The sequence below is a fragment of the Solanum pennellii genome, chromosome 3 (assembly GCF_001406875.1).
Source record: "Solanum pennellii chromosome 3, SPENNV200".
Taxonomy (NCBI): domain Eukaryota; kingdom Viridiplantae; phylum Streptophyta; class Magnoliopsida; order Solanales; family Solanaceae; genus Solanum; species Solanum pennellii.
The window spans coordinates 72,208,425-72,223,698 of NC_028639.1; the positions used below are offsets into that span (position 1 = coordinate 72,208,425).

Sequence of the window (15,274 nt, forward strand, 5' to 3'; positions counted from 1 at the left end):
AAAGTTGAAGGACATAAATATGATTTAAAATCAAGTTAAATGACACATTTATGTATTATGTCTTTTAAAATAAAGAGCATTTCCCCAAATGAAATTACATATAGCGTGAATTCAAAATAATCTCACTTCGAAAAAGTATTTTCCTTAATAAAGTACAAAAATTTAAAATAATCGAACTTTAATTGAGCCGGGGAGTGGAGTAGAGTATATTCTTTTTCAGTTTTTTTCCTCACCTCTCACTTCATCATTCTTGTGTTTCTCTCCTTCTTCTTCTTCTTCTTAAAATGCTTCTTCTCTGGCTCTGACACCCCCTTATTCTCTCCCTCTCAATTTCACCCTTTTTATCTTCAATATCTTCTCTTTAGTGCTTCTCTCTCTCTCTACAAAAATCAACATCAATTTTCTTTACAAACCCAAATCTTGAATTCTCCATTGTTGTCTTCTTTCATCTTTACTGTGCAGAGCAACCATGCCTGTGGTATTCTCAGAAAGCTCCACGGTTTCAGAACAGATTAGATATAGAAAACCCAGAACGCAAAACCAACAAGAAACCCAAGATATGGATCCAGTTTCTTCTTCTTCTCGCTCCACTAAACCCACAATTTCATCTCTACTTCTAGCACCATTTTCGCCTACAAGTCCTACCCATGAAAACTCAACTACCCCCAGTGCCTCTACAGTTTTTTCCACTAAAAAGAAGAACTTTGCTACATTTAGGGGACTGGGTTGTACTGCATCACCACAAGTGTCGGTTCCTGCTGTGATTAGGACTTCGGCTGACTGGGATTCCAAGAGAGTCAAGAAGAAAAAGCAGAACAGCAACAAGAACAAATCCCTTAATTCTGCTGTTAATGTTGGTGGAGGAGTATCCATTGGCTGCAGCAGTAACTCAGTCCAGAATAATAACCCTTCATCGTCGTCTTCTTCATCAGCACCATTATCGTTATCATCGAGCTGTGTGGCGGTTCCTGACGTTTGGTGTGGTCCTGGAATTGGATTAACTACTGATGCTGCTTCTGTTGATTGCGTTGTTTCAAGAAGACCCGTGTCTGGGAGGGGAAGAATCGAAAGTGACAAAGCTACGCCTAGAGAGGTACTATTTACTTTCTGTTTTCTTAAATTAGATTGCTTCAGCATTGTTTGTTGCTTGTACCCAATTCTTGTTGATTTTGCTTTCATATGTCACTAATACCTTTTGAGTTTTAAGCTTTGGATCTGCCCTTGGGTTTCTCAGTGGCTTGTTGTTTTTCAGCCTGAAGTTAAGTTTCAATAGTAACATTGTCCTCTAAATAATTCATTAGAGCTTAGTAGATAGCTGATGACAAAAAGGGGGAAGGTGCCCTCAACGGATTAGGATGTCCTTTAGGTTTTTTCATTTGCCGATATGTCTAATCTTGCATACTACATCTTTCTCTCAAAGAATTGAAGTTGTTGATTCTCTAAGTTGTTTGCTAAGTCAGACTTGGTCATTCTACAAATAGAAACTCTTGTGGTTCTGCTTGTTTATCTCACTCTTGTCCTTGTTTACTTCATTTTCTCACCATTATCACTTTTGAATCTACTGTATGAATATTTTAAGCTGTAACCTCAGTCAAATAGATCTGTAGGTGAAATGTACATGATTTACATTTTATTCTTGATAAAGCTGATACCAAGGTTCACATATAAGTTAATTCTAGCAAATCTAACTGTTGTTGTTTCCTTCCTTTCTGTACAGAGATCTGCATGTCCTATACGAAGAATGGTGAGCCCAGAAGACAACCCTTTCCTGGATATAGAAAGTAGCCTAGGTATACCACGCTCCCAAATAGAGTTATTTGCATCTAGGCATCATCGACATTCTCGCCATGGTTATTCAGAAGGACTTGCAGAGGTGAGTATATCATACTTTACTGCCAAATAGATTAGTTATCTCTTGCTGCTTTGTTGCCGTTTATCATGTAAATTGTGAAGTTGTCGTACCTATGTGACTGTCCAAGTAAAAGTAACTTCTCTGGTGCTCACAAGCATCTAGCCCATGATACCACATTGTCTGTCATGTCAATGGTGATGAGAATATCTTTTTTATTGTCAATTGTCATTTCCTTTAGAAAGAAGCAGTGTTAGGGTGACGGGTTTTTGCACAAGTTTTTGTCAAGTTCATTACTGGAAAACAGCAAACTTGGGCAGTATTACATGCTGTTACATCCTGCTTATCATTTTTGCCTTAGTCTTTCAAATATGTCTGGTTAGATAGGAAGATGGCCCAGCAGATCTTATTGATCTATTTATGTTGGTTAGCTAGGAAGATGCCCAGCATATTGTTAAATGACTTCTTTATGTTGGTTAGCTAGGAAGATGCCCAAAATATTGTTTATTGACTTATTTATGTTGGTTAGCTAGGAAGATACAACAGTTTCTTGTGATCGTACCACTTGGTTGAGTGCCAAATAAAATTATATGAGAGGTCATGCTTAGTCCAAGGAAATGCTCGAGCACCTCAAATCTCATGACTTAGTTGATACTGTTGAGCACCATTGGTTCTTATAGAAATCATTAAATTACTTGATTTGATTTCTGTCTAACTAGTTTCGTGAGTTATTTGCTAAAGATTCTGAAAATCTGGTAATTGTTTGCCATATTTCATCACTGTTATCTCCTGAATTGTGGGTGGCTGCCATGGAACAACGGTAACCAATCTTAAGGACATTATATACATGATCTTTTTGGGTGTGATTGCAGATTGTGATGCTTCAAAATAGTCTTATGGGAGGAAGAACAGATGGTCTTGATCGATACAGGAACTGGAGACTAGATGTGGATAACATGTCCTATGAGGCAAGTCATTCTCTTGTCAATCTAGTCATCCTTGTTTCTATTTCATATTCTCATAATTAATGACCACCCTTGATACAAACAGGAATTGCTGGAACTTGGTGACAGAATCGGATACGTCAACACAGGATTGAGAGAAGACGAGATAGCTCGATGTGTTAGAAGAACCAAGCCCTTCTTTTTGAGTAATTTATCTCTTATCCGCACAGAATTGGAAAGGCAGTGCACCATCTGTCAGGTTTATTTCCAATAATTTGTTAGACATCATTTTTGTTACTTCTTGAAAACTTTTTTTGGTTCTAACAGTTGACACATTGTACCTTCCGAATACAGGAGGAATATGAGGCTGAGGATGAGATGGGGAAGCTGGATTGTGGACATTTCTATCACATTCGTTGCATAAAGCAGTGGCTGAGTCAAAAAAATAGTTGCCCAGTTTGTAAATCTGCAGCTATGTCTAATAGCTAGACATCAAAAAACACATGAACCTGTTGGTCTTTTGTATAGCTTCTTCTGTTATCATTACAAGCAAGAAAATTCTTTACAGAGTGTTTCTATCCTCTACTTATTTGATTACTGAAAGTGATGGTTCTGTTGTTTGAGTGCCAATCCAATGTGGATGGATTGAAACGAGTGGTACACAAAGTATTAGGCTTCTGGTTTGAATACAGTGATTGAATGGTACAAATTCTACCAATTTTATATGTATTGCAGATAAGTTTCTGCCATTCTATGTATTAATTTGTTTTTTTTCTGCACCCAAACCCCCAAATTTGTTGCTAGAGGGGAAATTATTGGGTGATAACAATGATCCAAAGGATATTTTGGTATATTACATACGTATTTTACAAGATTTAGAGGTAATATATATTTGAAACATATTATAAGTTGCAATCTTTCTGATATTACAACAATAATATACCTAGTGTAATCATCAAATGGAATCTGAGAATGGCAGAGTGTAGGTAGACTTTTTCCTTATCTTTGATGAAGTGTAGAGGTTATTTTTGAAAGAGCTTCAGCTCATGTGAATACATACAAATAAAGAATAACTTTTCTCATAATTCATAAGATGAAAAGAAAATATCACGAAAGAAAGAGGGTAGGTCCACTACTCCATATCCATAAAAGGCCAAAACTTCATCTACTCTTCCCTAACCTTCTATCCTCTTTACTTAAATTTTCTATTTTCTACTTGTTTTTCTCGTGTATACTACTGGCCCTACTAGGATAGATGTTAGGTTCAAATCGACCTGGTATGTGTATCTTTATAGAGGCGGGTATTTTGGTCAAAACACTTGGAAACTTGACACCATCATATGTTAAACATTTAAAGAGTTGGACCTTCTATCATTTTTAGTGCCAATAGCTTTACAAGTGGGTCACTACAATCCAATCAATTAACCCAAAATTAATGGACCTTGATTCCTTCAATCTCTGATCAATATTGAGGAATAGAAGTAGGCACGATGTCAAATCAAATGAGAAAAAGATTTAATCAAATACAGGCAAACTCCTCCATAACCTATGCCACCAAAACAAAAAATTCTAAATGGCCCTCAATACAACTGTTTTACGAGTGAATGAAACTTCTGATGCTTCACAACTACACATCTCTTACCAACCATTTAATGGCAGAGGGTTTACAATTAAATATTTATACACATTTAATGAATATATTAATATAAATACAGGGTAAAGCTAATGAATACGTCCGAACTCATACCTAGTATTGTAGCTCCTCCACTCTTGCCCACAATGGCTTCTTCCACTGTCGCATGACACTTGCACTGTGGTAGAGGTGACCGAGTAATCTGTCACACCTTCACATGGAACTGGATTCAGAGGATGCTACAGTCCGGTGTAGATCAACAGATATCATGTCGACTGAGGAATTCAATTATACGTGGATATACTTGATAGTACGCCTGCATTTACATTGCATCATATTTATAACTAACTTGTACTAGTTGGGTGGCAATTTTTTTGAAATGACTTCTTCTATATCAAATACCATTCGTCCACCAACTAGATCATAATGGGCATAGTGGGGACCTCGAGGTTCACCAAAAACTTTATAAGTAGCCAAGTTCTCAGGAATCAGCTTGACAGTTTCTAGTACATGAACATGACAGTAAAAGGTTACCATTCAGCTAATTAAAGAAATGATCAGAAGAAGGTAAATCTGTGAGTAAGCATGATAACAAATCACAATATGATATTCTACCATACACAGCTTCAGGAGGACAAATAAGGTCTTTGTCTCCTGCGAGAGCTAAAACAGGTACATTGGTTTTGTGAAGATGGTCCTTGTAAAAGAAAGTCCCACTTCTATTCCGTAATCCACCCTTTCCAAAGGCTGTTGATAGCTGTGACAGAAGTTTAGCAGGAATAGTGCCTGCATAAAATGTGGCCATGTGATACTGCATGAATAAAAGCAGTAAAAGAACTCAAAAGTTTTTCTTATTTTCTTTTTAAGTGGGGAGTGTTGACAGTTTGGGGGATGCAATATTTTAATCTATTGAAGGCTTTGAGAGAGACGTTAGGCGTGGAAAGTATCATGTTAGCAGTGGTGTAACGATCTCAAAGACAGTTGATGCAACACAATATGACAAACACACACAGTTTATTCATCTAATACTGCTTGGTCAGGGATCTACTTGATAGAGTTTGCTTGAGAAAGTAAAGGAATTTCAGAAATAAAAACTACAAAGTCATTTTTCCCACAATAAATGCGTGTATTCAAAGATAAAGGTTGTTAAAAGTTTGAACAGGAGTACAATACACAGTAACAAAAAGAGAACTTTACAAACTATCTGAGTTCAAGTGTGGTAACGCCCTCAGATATAAAACATGCGATGAGACCCAATATTGGAGAAGCAAAAGGTCAGATTCAATTGTGCAATGACATGATAATCCACAGCCGTGGATATCTAAGTAAATTAAATAAGATTTTTCACATAATAACATCTCTCTCAGGAAAATTCTCCTATATTCGCTTGTACAGTGAGCAAAAACTTAACTGCCTATTGGATATTGCTGTTCTAGTGTAATGCCATATGATGATATCAATCTTGTTTAGGATTCCACGCACTTGTTATCCCCTTCCATCTAGTCAACAATTCACTGCTCTTTAAGACGTTTACTATTAGGATGCAACTAACCATAAAAGCAAGAAGCAATAAGGTAATTAACCGTAAAAAGCGAACATTATGGGTGTGTCCGGTATGGAGGAATTTCCAATTTTCTCATGTTCGGTTGATCAAAATTTTTGGAAAACATGTTCTCTAGGAAAATAAGTTTCTAAAAGTTGGTAAAATGACTTCCCTAATGGAAGCATGGAAAACAAGTTACACAAGTGACATTCCACATTGATAGTGTCCTCCCCACCTTCAATACACCTCATCTTCATCCCCACCCGCCCAGCTCCCATTCCCACCACCCCACACCTACTACTCTCTAACTTCACCTCCTTTAGTATTTGTCTAGATTATATACAAATGCTTTTAGGATAACATATTTTGCTTGTGTATCAAACACAAAAAAATAAGTAAGAAACCCACTTATTTTCCACGGAAAACATTCCCTATCATATCGAACACAGCCTACAAGTCAATCATGTTTTGCATCTCTTTTCAGTGATGACTATGATCTTTTACTAAGAAAACCAGCACATACTTACAAAAGTTTTTCAAGACAAGCCTCTCAAACAATTCTGGATGCATCATATTTTGTGCAGATATCTGAGGATTTAACCATGATAAGAGATACGGAGGATAGGATGCAAGAGGATAGATGGCTGCGAGTAATGCTCCGACTGGAACAACTGGAAGATTTACAGCTTTTGCAGGATCTACCTGTGCATCCACTAACAATTAAAATCCTCTTCTCATCACATCAGAGATAAACATAGGTACGGTCTATATGAAACCGTAAAGTGCTATATGTATAGTGTTTCATTTCACTTACGAAGGGTATAAGCATTTTCAGGGATGACCTTGAAGTAGTATAGTCCAGTGATGAACCCAAAGTGATGACTGAAGCCAACTCAGTGTTCTTTCCTCTGTAACCTGGTAAATCCATACACATTTACAAACATATATATGTATACTACATAGAGATTACAGATGTAGTCCCTCTTTCCCCAAATGTGTGGCACTTTTCGCGTCTTAAGAAGTTGACAAAGTGAGCTTTGACCTAATATCATCATTTAGATATGAGGAGAAGTGCAACTTATAGTGCTTTTTGTTCAGTTTTTAAATATCTGATTTTGAAGATGAATTTATCTACTCTGACTTTAACTATGAGATTTAGTCATATTGACTCTGGAGGAGTCTTTTTGTTTTTAACAATAAATGAATCCTCGTAGGAATCATTTTGAAATTAATCCAAAGGTTATTTGACTAACTTTGGCAACCATTTCCTCCCATAATTAAGACTAGGAAGTACAGAAGTCGTAATAGATGAGAAGACGTTATACCATCTTGTGAGAGCATGGCATACAGCAAGATACCTCCCATGGAATGTCCAATAGCAAGCAACTTCCCATCCTTTGGTCTGCTTTGGTTCCTTATGTAGTCCATCTACATAAGAAAAAACATAAAGGCTAACTAACATCGGGTGCATAAATATGATAATTATAGGAAAGCTCCTACAATATGATCCACCAGGAGATATAGAACAATATGTTCAAAAACTATGCCACGAGATGTCACCTCACCGCTATAGGCACATCCTCTTCCAAGTAATGATCGAAGTCCCAGTTATACTTCCCAATCAGATGAAGCTGTTTCCAGAAATCTCCCAGTGTAATAGAAAAGCGGTTTTGCAAACCAGTAAACTGAGTGATTGGTTGTTGACTTTCATCAATAATCTCTCCAAGTCTGTTACAGAAGTCCCCTAGTTGGCTAGTGATGGAAGAAAATTGTGCTGCGTCTCGTAAACCTGAATTTTTTATCCAAATATGAATGTGATGACCATGCATTCTCCTTTTCAAAAGTGTTTCAGTTTCACCATTTCTTCCCGATTTATTTTGTATGCTAAGCAATAAGTCATCCATTGTTACTGACCTTCATCAGTTGAGCTAAGTTGCTCTTCAGATATACCTTCAAATTTTCCTGCCAAATTTGTCAAAATTTGCAAGTCATCAGATTGGGCAGTATGCCCATTGATAGAAACATTATTGGCCTCATGAGTCACAGTTTAACCATTTGAATCTGTAGTACCTTGGTGAGGATCCTTTAGACTATTTCTTGCACTCAAGCCTGCTCCTCGAACTTCAAGAATCCAAGTATCAAATCCTTGCCCAGACATATGTCGTGCAAAAGATGACTGCAGAGTAACCAAAATTCTTGATTGAAAGTTAACTGGTGTCTATGTAAAAGTCAAAGACAGACCAGAGGAAAATCAGAATAAAGTTTTTCAATGAACAAATTCGTTCACACAGATATTTTTTGCTTGTGTCTTGAAATACAGATAGATGAAAGCAGTAAGATCAATCTAAGAAAGCGAATGGAAACAAACCATCACACCCTCAAGGTTAATGCATTTTGCAATTAGACAGGCAGAAAGTATACAAAATTGTGTATATATACAATAATCAAGTGTGCGAAACTATCTCCACAAGCATAGATGGTATGCTAATTTTCACACAGCTGTTAGACATTTAAATAAGTAAATGTTAATCATGGAACATCCATCACATTATTCAAGGTAAAAGAATAGTAATGTCACTTTCAAGGTCTTCTACACTAATTCGAGACACCAATTTTTTAAAATGATGTTATAAGGATTTCCTAGAGATACCAAGACTACAAGAGGTGGAAGTTAGCATATTTTGCTAAGTGGATAGGTTAAAGCTAAAATTAACTTTCTACTATTGCACTACCCTATCAAAAGCTTTCAATATGTTAGACCAACTTCTCCATGTTTCGCATGGTGTTTATTGAAGAAACACGTCTGGAAGTTGGTTCAAGACTGAGAATTTGCACATGTTCAAAGCTTGAACTGCACCAAAAGACTAAAACAACACTTACAAATATTAGGGCTCCAATCGTCTATTGCCTATTAAGAACCAATGTCTTGAACATAAATTCTTATGCTAATACAAATTACAATTAAGGTTTANGCTATCTTATCCTCTGTAATCTTCCAGCGTGTGCCCTCAGCCATTACACAGGTTCGAAGGCTCTGATACCAAGTGTTATGATCTCCCTAAGATCACAAGCTCAATCCACCAACAAAATCAAAAACGCAGAAGAAAACCAACTGTAGAATTTATTGATATCGAAGTTCTTATTACAACTACTGATACTACAACTATGGAATCTACTGCTACGACATTGATGATCTGCAAGGAAAGAAGAAGAAGAAGAAGAAGAAGAAGAAGAAGAAGAAGAAGAAGAAGAAGAAGAAGATTCTGGATCGAAGAAGAAGAAGGAAACAGAGAAGAGAATTGGTGTGACTTAATTTTCAGTTATATCCCTCTCTCTTCCAGCATGACTATTTATAACAACCTCCACCAACAACCTGTACCCACGTGTCATAATCCTCACCCTCGACTTTCCTTAATCAACTTCTAATCTCATCCGTTCATTTCATATTTCTGTTAACCTTCCCATTTCCTGTTATTGCCAGATTCAAGGATCGAATCCCTGCAACCCATATTTGTTATACCTTTAACTGTTTAACTGCAGTTCATAACAGTCCCTTCCCCATCAAAGCATCCTTGACCTCAAGGATTAGAATCAAAACCAGGAAACTTAGCCTTCAAAAAATCATAATCCTCCCAAGTGGCATCCTCCGGTGGAAGATTAGACCATTGAACCAAAACCCGAACAGCAGCCACATTGTTTCGTTTGACCATCTGCCGCTGCAGAATTGCTACTGGCTTAACCAAAAACTGTCCGTCGTCATTTGTATAAGGCAATTCTGACTGTATAACCACTCGATCTCCGACCTTCTTCTTTAACAATGAAACATGAAAAACTGGATGAATCTTAGAATGCGAAGGTAAAGCTAATTTATAAGCCAACAACCCAATTCTTTCGACTATCAAATAAGGACCGTAATATTTAGAACTGAGCTTCAAATTTCGTCTCAAAGCAATAGAAGTCTGTCGATATGGTTGAAGCTTTAAGTAAACCCAATCTCCCACTAGAAACTCACGCTCGGTCCTTTTCTTATCCGCGAAAAACTTCATTCTAGCTTGGGCAGTAGCTAGATTGTCTTTCAACAATTGAAGAAATTGTTGTCGATGCATCACCGCGTCTTCTGCTGCCTGTACTACTGTCTCCAAAAGAGGGCCAATTGAAAGTTGAGGCGGAGTATAACCATACAACGCTTCGAATGGAGTACATCGCAGACCCGTGTGGAAGTTGGTGTTATACCACCACTCTGCAGCAGGTAGCCATTGTTTCCACTGCGTAGGCCTGCTTGTAGTCATACATCGAAGGTAATTTTCCAGACACCTATTGACTCTCTCAGTTTGTCCATCACTCTGAGGATGATAGGCCGAACTATAGTGCAATTGTGTACCCATTAGTTTGAACATTTCCTGCCAGAACTTGCTCAAAAATACCTTGTCTCTGTCAGACACAATACTGTCGGGAGTACCATGTAACCTATGAATATGTTTCCAATACAACTCAGCTACTGTTAGAGCAGTATACGGATGAGACATAGCTATAAAATGAGCATACTTGGTAAACCGATCTACCACCACCAATATCACGCTTTTAGCTTTCGACTTCGGCAAACCTTCTATAAAGTCCATGCTAATATTACTCCACGCTTGATTAGGAATTGGCAATGGCTGAAGTAAACCGGGATAGGCTGCATTGTCGTCCTTATTACGATGGCAAACCTCACACTGAGCTACATATTCATTCACCATAGCTCTCATTCTTGGCCAATAGAAATATTGAGTTAACCTTTTGAAAGTGCCCAATTGGCCCGAATGTCCACCCAAAGGAGTGTCATGAAAAGTAGAAATTAGTTGTTGTCGTAAAGGCCCTTTGGAACCCACATAAACCTTGCCTTTCTTCCTTAAAATCCCATTGACGTTATGCCACAAACTAGGCCCGTGAACATCAACTGATATCAAGGTTAGCAGCTCTTGAACATAAGGATCCTCCGTATAACTATGCATAATTTCTTGTATCCACATTGGCGTAATCATACTCACAGCCATCAGTAAACCAGCCGAAGACTTTTCACTTTCTTGTAACCCTTCGTCTCGCCTGGATAGAGCATCTGCTACCCTATTCTCCACTCCTTTTTTGTATCGCACCTCATAATCAAGGCCTAATAATTTCGTTAATCCTTTTTGTTGTATAGCTGATGTTACTCGTTGTTCCAACAGATATTTCAAACTGTGATGATCAGTCTTGACCACAAAGTGTTTGAACTGTAAATAATGTCTCCATTTATCCACTGCGTTAAGTAGAGCCATATACTCCTTCTCATAAATCGACTTGCCCCTATGTTTAGGAGCCAATACTTTGCTAAAGAAGGCAATTGGCCTCCCTTGCTGCATAAGTACAGCTCCAATACCCCCATGACTAGCATCAGTCTCTACCACAAACTCTTGGTTATAGTCAGGAAGAGCCAATACAGGTGTAGTCATCATAGCTATTTTAAGGGCTTCAAAGGCAGTTTCAGCATCCACACTCCATTTGAAGGCTTCATTTTTTAACAAATCAGTGAGTGGCCTGCTGATGGTCCCATAATTTTGCACATACTTCCGATAGTAACCTGTTAGCCCAAGAAATCCTCTTAGAGCCCGTAAGGTCTTAGGTCTAGGCCATTCTATCATAGCTCGAATCTTATGAGGATCGGTAGCCACCCCTTCCTTAGTAATAACATGGCCTAAGTACTCCACTTGAGCTTGCCCAAAAGAACATTTAGACTTCTTTGCAAACAACACATTAAGCCTCAAAGTTTCAAATACCACCTGCAGATGCTGTAAATGCTCCTCCATATTTCGGCTATAGATTAATATATCATCGAAAAAGACTAGAACAAACCTTCTGAGAAACGATCTAAAAATCTGATTCATTAATGCTTGAAATGTTGCTGGAGCATTGGTGAGTCCGAAAGGCATTACTCTAAACTCATAATGGCCCATGTGAGTCCGAAATGCTGTCTTGTGCACATCTTCCATCTTCATCCTAATTTGATGATAACCAGCCCTCAAATCTACCTTAGAAAAGATTGACGCCCCATGTAGTTCATCCAACAAATCATCGACTATAGGTATGGGATACTTGTCTTTAATGGTCAAGTCATTCAATCCTCTATAATCGACACAAAACCTCCATGTTCCATCCTTTTTCTTTACTAACAATGCTGGTGAAGAATAAGGCGATTGACTAGCCTGTATGATTCCACTACTGAGCATCTCTTTCACCTGCTTCTCCAACTCATTCTTTTGATGGAAGTTATATCTATATGGCCTCAGACTAACCGGCATAGCTCCCGGCTTAAGAGGAATCGCATGGTCAAACAGTCTTGCTGGTGGCAGTGACTTCGGTTCTGCGAAAATATCAGCATACTTAACCAACACATTATGAAGTCCCTCATCGATTACCTCCTCCTCCTCACTGTTTGTCATCATGTTCATCATAAAAAGATGAGCAACTATAGCTTGACCCTTCTTCAACATCTTTTTCATCGATCCACTAGATAGCATACTCAAACTTCCCTCACCTGCAATTCCTGGCAGCACTAATTTATTAACTTTCCTGCCTATAGTAACACACTTCCGTTCATGATCAAACTTAGTCGGATTATGTTTCTTCATCCAATCATTTCCTAACACCAATGCACAACCACCCAAGGAAATAATGAGCAAATCTTCTATGAAAATTCTATCCTGCATTTTCCACGAAAATCCTTTACAGTGAGAGTTGCACATTACGTAATTACCATCTGCCACTGTCACTCGTACAGGAGAACACGGATGAGGTTGGTAGCCTGATGCAGCTACGGTATGCTTATCAATGAAGCTATGTGTGCTTCCCGAATCAATTAAAATTGCCAGTTGTCGCTTCTTCACAGTCCCCCCGACAAGAATTGTATTCTCCCCTTTGTTATGACCAGTTAATGCATTAAGACACACAGCTTGTTGTACCTCTTGTTCGACTACTCCTTCAATGGTTATCTCTTCCATGTCTTCCAATACTGACATCTGATCAACTTCCCTTTCCTTCTCAACGAATCCAGTTAAATAATTCAACTGTCTCGTTTTGCATATATGTCCCGCCCCATATTTCTCTCCACAACGGAAACACAAGTGATTCGATTTCCTAAACTCGTAAACTTCAGAAGTAAGTCGGTAAGGCCCATTCCTGTTAACCATCGCATTAGATGCTTTTCCTACTTCCTGCGCAGCTGCCGGTAACACTCTGTTCACTGTTCTATTCCTCCTTCGTGCAGCTTCAATAGCCATTTCCTTCATCCTCGCTTTCTCTACCGCTTCTTTCAACGTCCTTGGCTTGAACATTTTAACTTCAAATCTAATTTCCTCCTTCAAAGCTCCAATAAAACTAGATAAGAAATGAGCCTCGTTCAAAGCCGGATTTCGTATAAGCATTTGAGCTTTAAGGTCTTCAAATCTCCCTAAAAACTCATCCACAGTACCGATTTGTTGTAGCTTGTTAAACTCTTCCACCACATCACTTACTACAATTTCTCCAAACCTGCTGATTAAATCCTCTTTAAACTCGATCCAATTCGGTATTCCTCCGCTTAGCACCATCGACTGATACCATACTTCAGCAACATCAGTCAAGTATAAAGCAGCCATTTCTACCCTCTGTTCATTACCTACTCTGTATTGTGTAAAAAATCTCTCACACTTTCGAATCCACACCTTCGGCTCTTGACCTGCGAAACTAGGTAACTCCCACCTCGGTAACGTCAGTGCATTCGGCTGAACTCTATTGCGATTATCCCCATTCGGAGTAGGTAGTAAGCCTTCTCCCACATTCGGAACCACCGGAGCTCTTTCCAACACTCCTAATCTCTCCAAAATTAAATCTAATGCTCCTTGAATTCCAGTTTGAGCATTGCGTACTTCCTCTTGCGAATTCAGCAGATCGGAGAGCATTTCATCGTGCCTTGCTATCTTATCCTCTGTAATCTTCCAGCGTGTGCCCTCAGCCATTACACAGGTTCGAATGCTCTGATACCAAGTGTTATGATCTCCCTAAGATCACAAGCTCAATCCGCCAACAAAATCAAAAACGCAGAAGAAAACCAACTGTAGAATTTATTGATATCGAAGTTCTTATTACAACTACTGATACTACAACTATGGAATCTACTGCTACGACATTGATGATCTGCAAGGGAAGAAGAAGAAGAAGAAGAAGAAGAAGAAGAAGAAGATTCTGGATCGAAGAAGAAGAAGGAAACAGAGAAGAGAATTGGTGTGACTTAATTTTCAGTTATATCCCTCTCTCTTCCAGCATGACTATTTATAACAACCTCCACCAACAACCTGTACCCACGTGTCATAATCCTCACCCTCGACTTTCCTTAATCAACTTCTAATCTCATCCGTTCATTTCATATTTCTGTTAACCTTCCCATTTCCTGTTAGTGCCAGATTCAAGGATCGAATCCCTGCAACCCATATTTGTTATACCTTTAACTGTTTAACTGCAGTTCATAACAGTTTAAAAAGACTAACAACCAATATATATATATATATATATATATATACGCGAACTAAATCAGCAAGAGGCACATTGATAGCTGGATGGAAAGGAAGAAAAAACAGAGACTTACACCAGGAGCAAGATCATAGCCAATGGCATTAGTGCCCACTCCAGACAATAATAACAGAGGATGATTCCTGCCGCTCCGCTGCACACACATTTTCATAATTATACATACATAATTTATTTTCTGAATTTCTATATACAGGGAGAGAGAGTGTGTGTGTGTTTGATTCCAATATAGAGAACCTGCGATGAAGGCAAGTAGCGCCATAGGGCGAGATTCCATTCATTGTTGGGAAGAGGAACGTAATGAAGCTCATCTGCCGTACAAACAGAGGGCTTAGGGGTCGTTCTACCATCACCGGCGCTAGCATTGATGCAGAGTCGTCTCAGCCGCTGCGGCGGACTACCTACGGCGGAGAAAGAAAGAAGTGCAGCCGCCGAATGAATCGCCCACCGGAGATCCGATTGAGGAAACGCAATCATTTTAATTGAAACCAAACTGTATAATAAGTTTTGAATTTCCAAATACCAAGTTCCCTAATTTTCAATCAGGGGTATTATATGCATGCAATATATGTTACGTGTCCGGTTGAACTTTTTTTTAAATCATATTTTTTTTAGTAGTTTCATTTTGAATAATTTAAGATAAATTTAAATAAAATAAATACAATCAATGAATCCTATAACAGATTTTTAATTTATTTGTGACTAAGAAATAACTATCATAGTGG

General features: G+C 38.3%; 2 protein-coding genes across 2 annotated transcripts; one reads left to right on the forward strand and one right to left on the reverse strand.

Moving 5' to 3' along the window:
* Window positions 1-234: 234 nt before the first annotated feature.
* LOC107014892 lies at window positions 235-3,667 on the forward strand. The gene is made up of 5 exons (XM_015215005.2): window positions 235-1,093; window positions 1,718-1,873; window positions 2,722-2,817; window positions 2,900-3,052; window positions 3,148-3,667. The coding sequence occupies exons 1-5, from the start codon at window positions 470-472 to the stop codon at window positions 3,280-3,282; spliced, it is 1,164 nt and encodes a 387-aa protein (XP_015070491.1). The 5' UTR covers window positions 235-469; the 3' UTR covers window positions 3,283-3,667.
* Window positions 3,668-4,286: 619 nt separating this feature from the next.
* Window positions 4,287-15,184, reverse strand: LOC107012849. The gene is made up of 11 exons (XM_015212791.2): window positions 14,787-15,184; window positions 14,608-14,685; window positions 8,040-8,145; window positions 7,884-7,931; window positions 7,535-7,758; window positions 7,295-7,397; window positions 6,784-6,884; window positions 6,497-6,671; window positions 5,042-5,212; window positions 4,829-4,929; window positions 4,287-4,742 (listed from the first exon to the last, which is right to left on the reverse strand). Exons 1-11 carry the CDS (start codon window positions 15,024-15,026, stop codon window positions 4,683-4,685), a joined length of 1,407 nt encoding a protein of 468 aa, XP_015068277.1. The 5' UTR covers window positions 15,027-15,184; the 3' UTR covers window positions 4,287-4,682.
* Window positions 15,185-15,274: the final 90 nt, after the last annotated feature.

What these genes read in the sequence shown, in the direction of transcription:
- LOC107014892 (XM_015215005.2), top strand. Translation starts at nt 470, where the DNA reads ATGCCTGTGGTATTCTCAGAAAGCTCCACGGTTTCAGAACAGATTAGA. An exon ending in TGGATAACATGTCCTATGAG is followed by an intron (nt 2,818 to 2,899) that starts GCAAGTCATTCT and finishes TGATACAAACAG; the next exon opens with GAATTGCTGGAACTTGGTGA. An exon ending in GGCAGTGCACCATCTGTCAG is followed by an intron (nt 3,053 to 3,147) that starts GTTTATTTCCAA and finishes TTCCGAATACAG; the next exon opens with GAGGAATATGAGGCTGAGGA.
- LOC107012849 (XM_015212791.2), bottom strand. Translation starts at nt 15,026, where the DNA reads ATGATTGCGTTTCCTCAATCGGATCTCCGGTGGGCGATTCATTCGGCG. An exon ending in AAGAGGATGTGCCTATAGCG is followed by an intron (nt 7,398 to 7,534) that starts GTGAGGTGACAT and finishes TTTCTTATGTAG; the next exon opens with ATGGACTACATAAGGAACCA. An exon ending in GCTTGTCTTGAAAAACTTTT is followed by an intron (nt 5,213 to 6,496) that starts GTAAGTATGTGC and finishes CATTTTATGCAG; the next exon opens with GCACTATTCCTGCTAAACTT.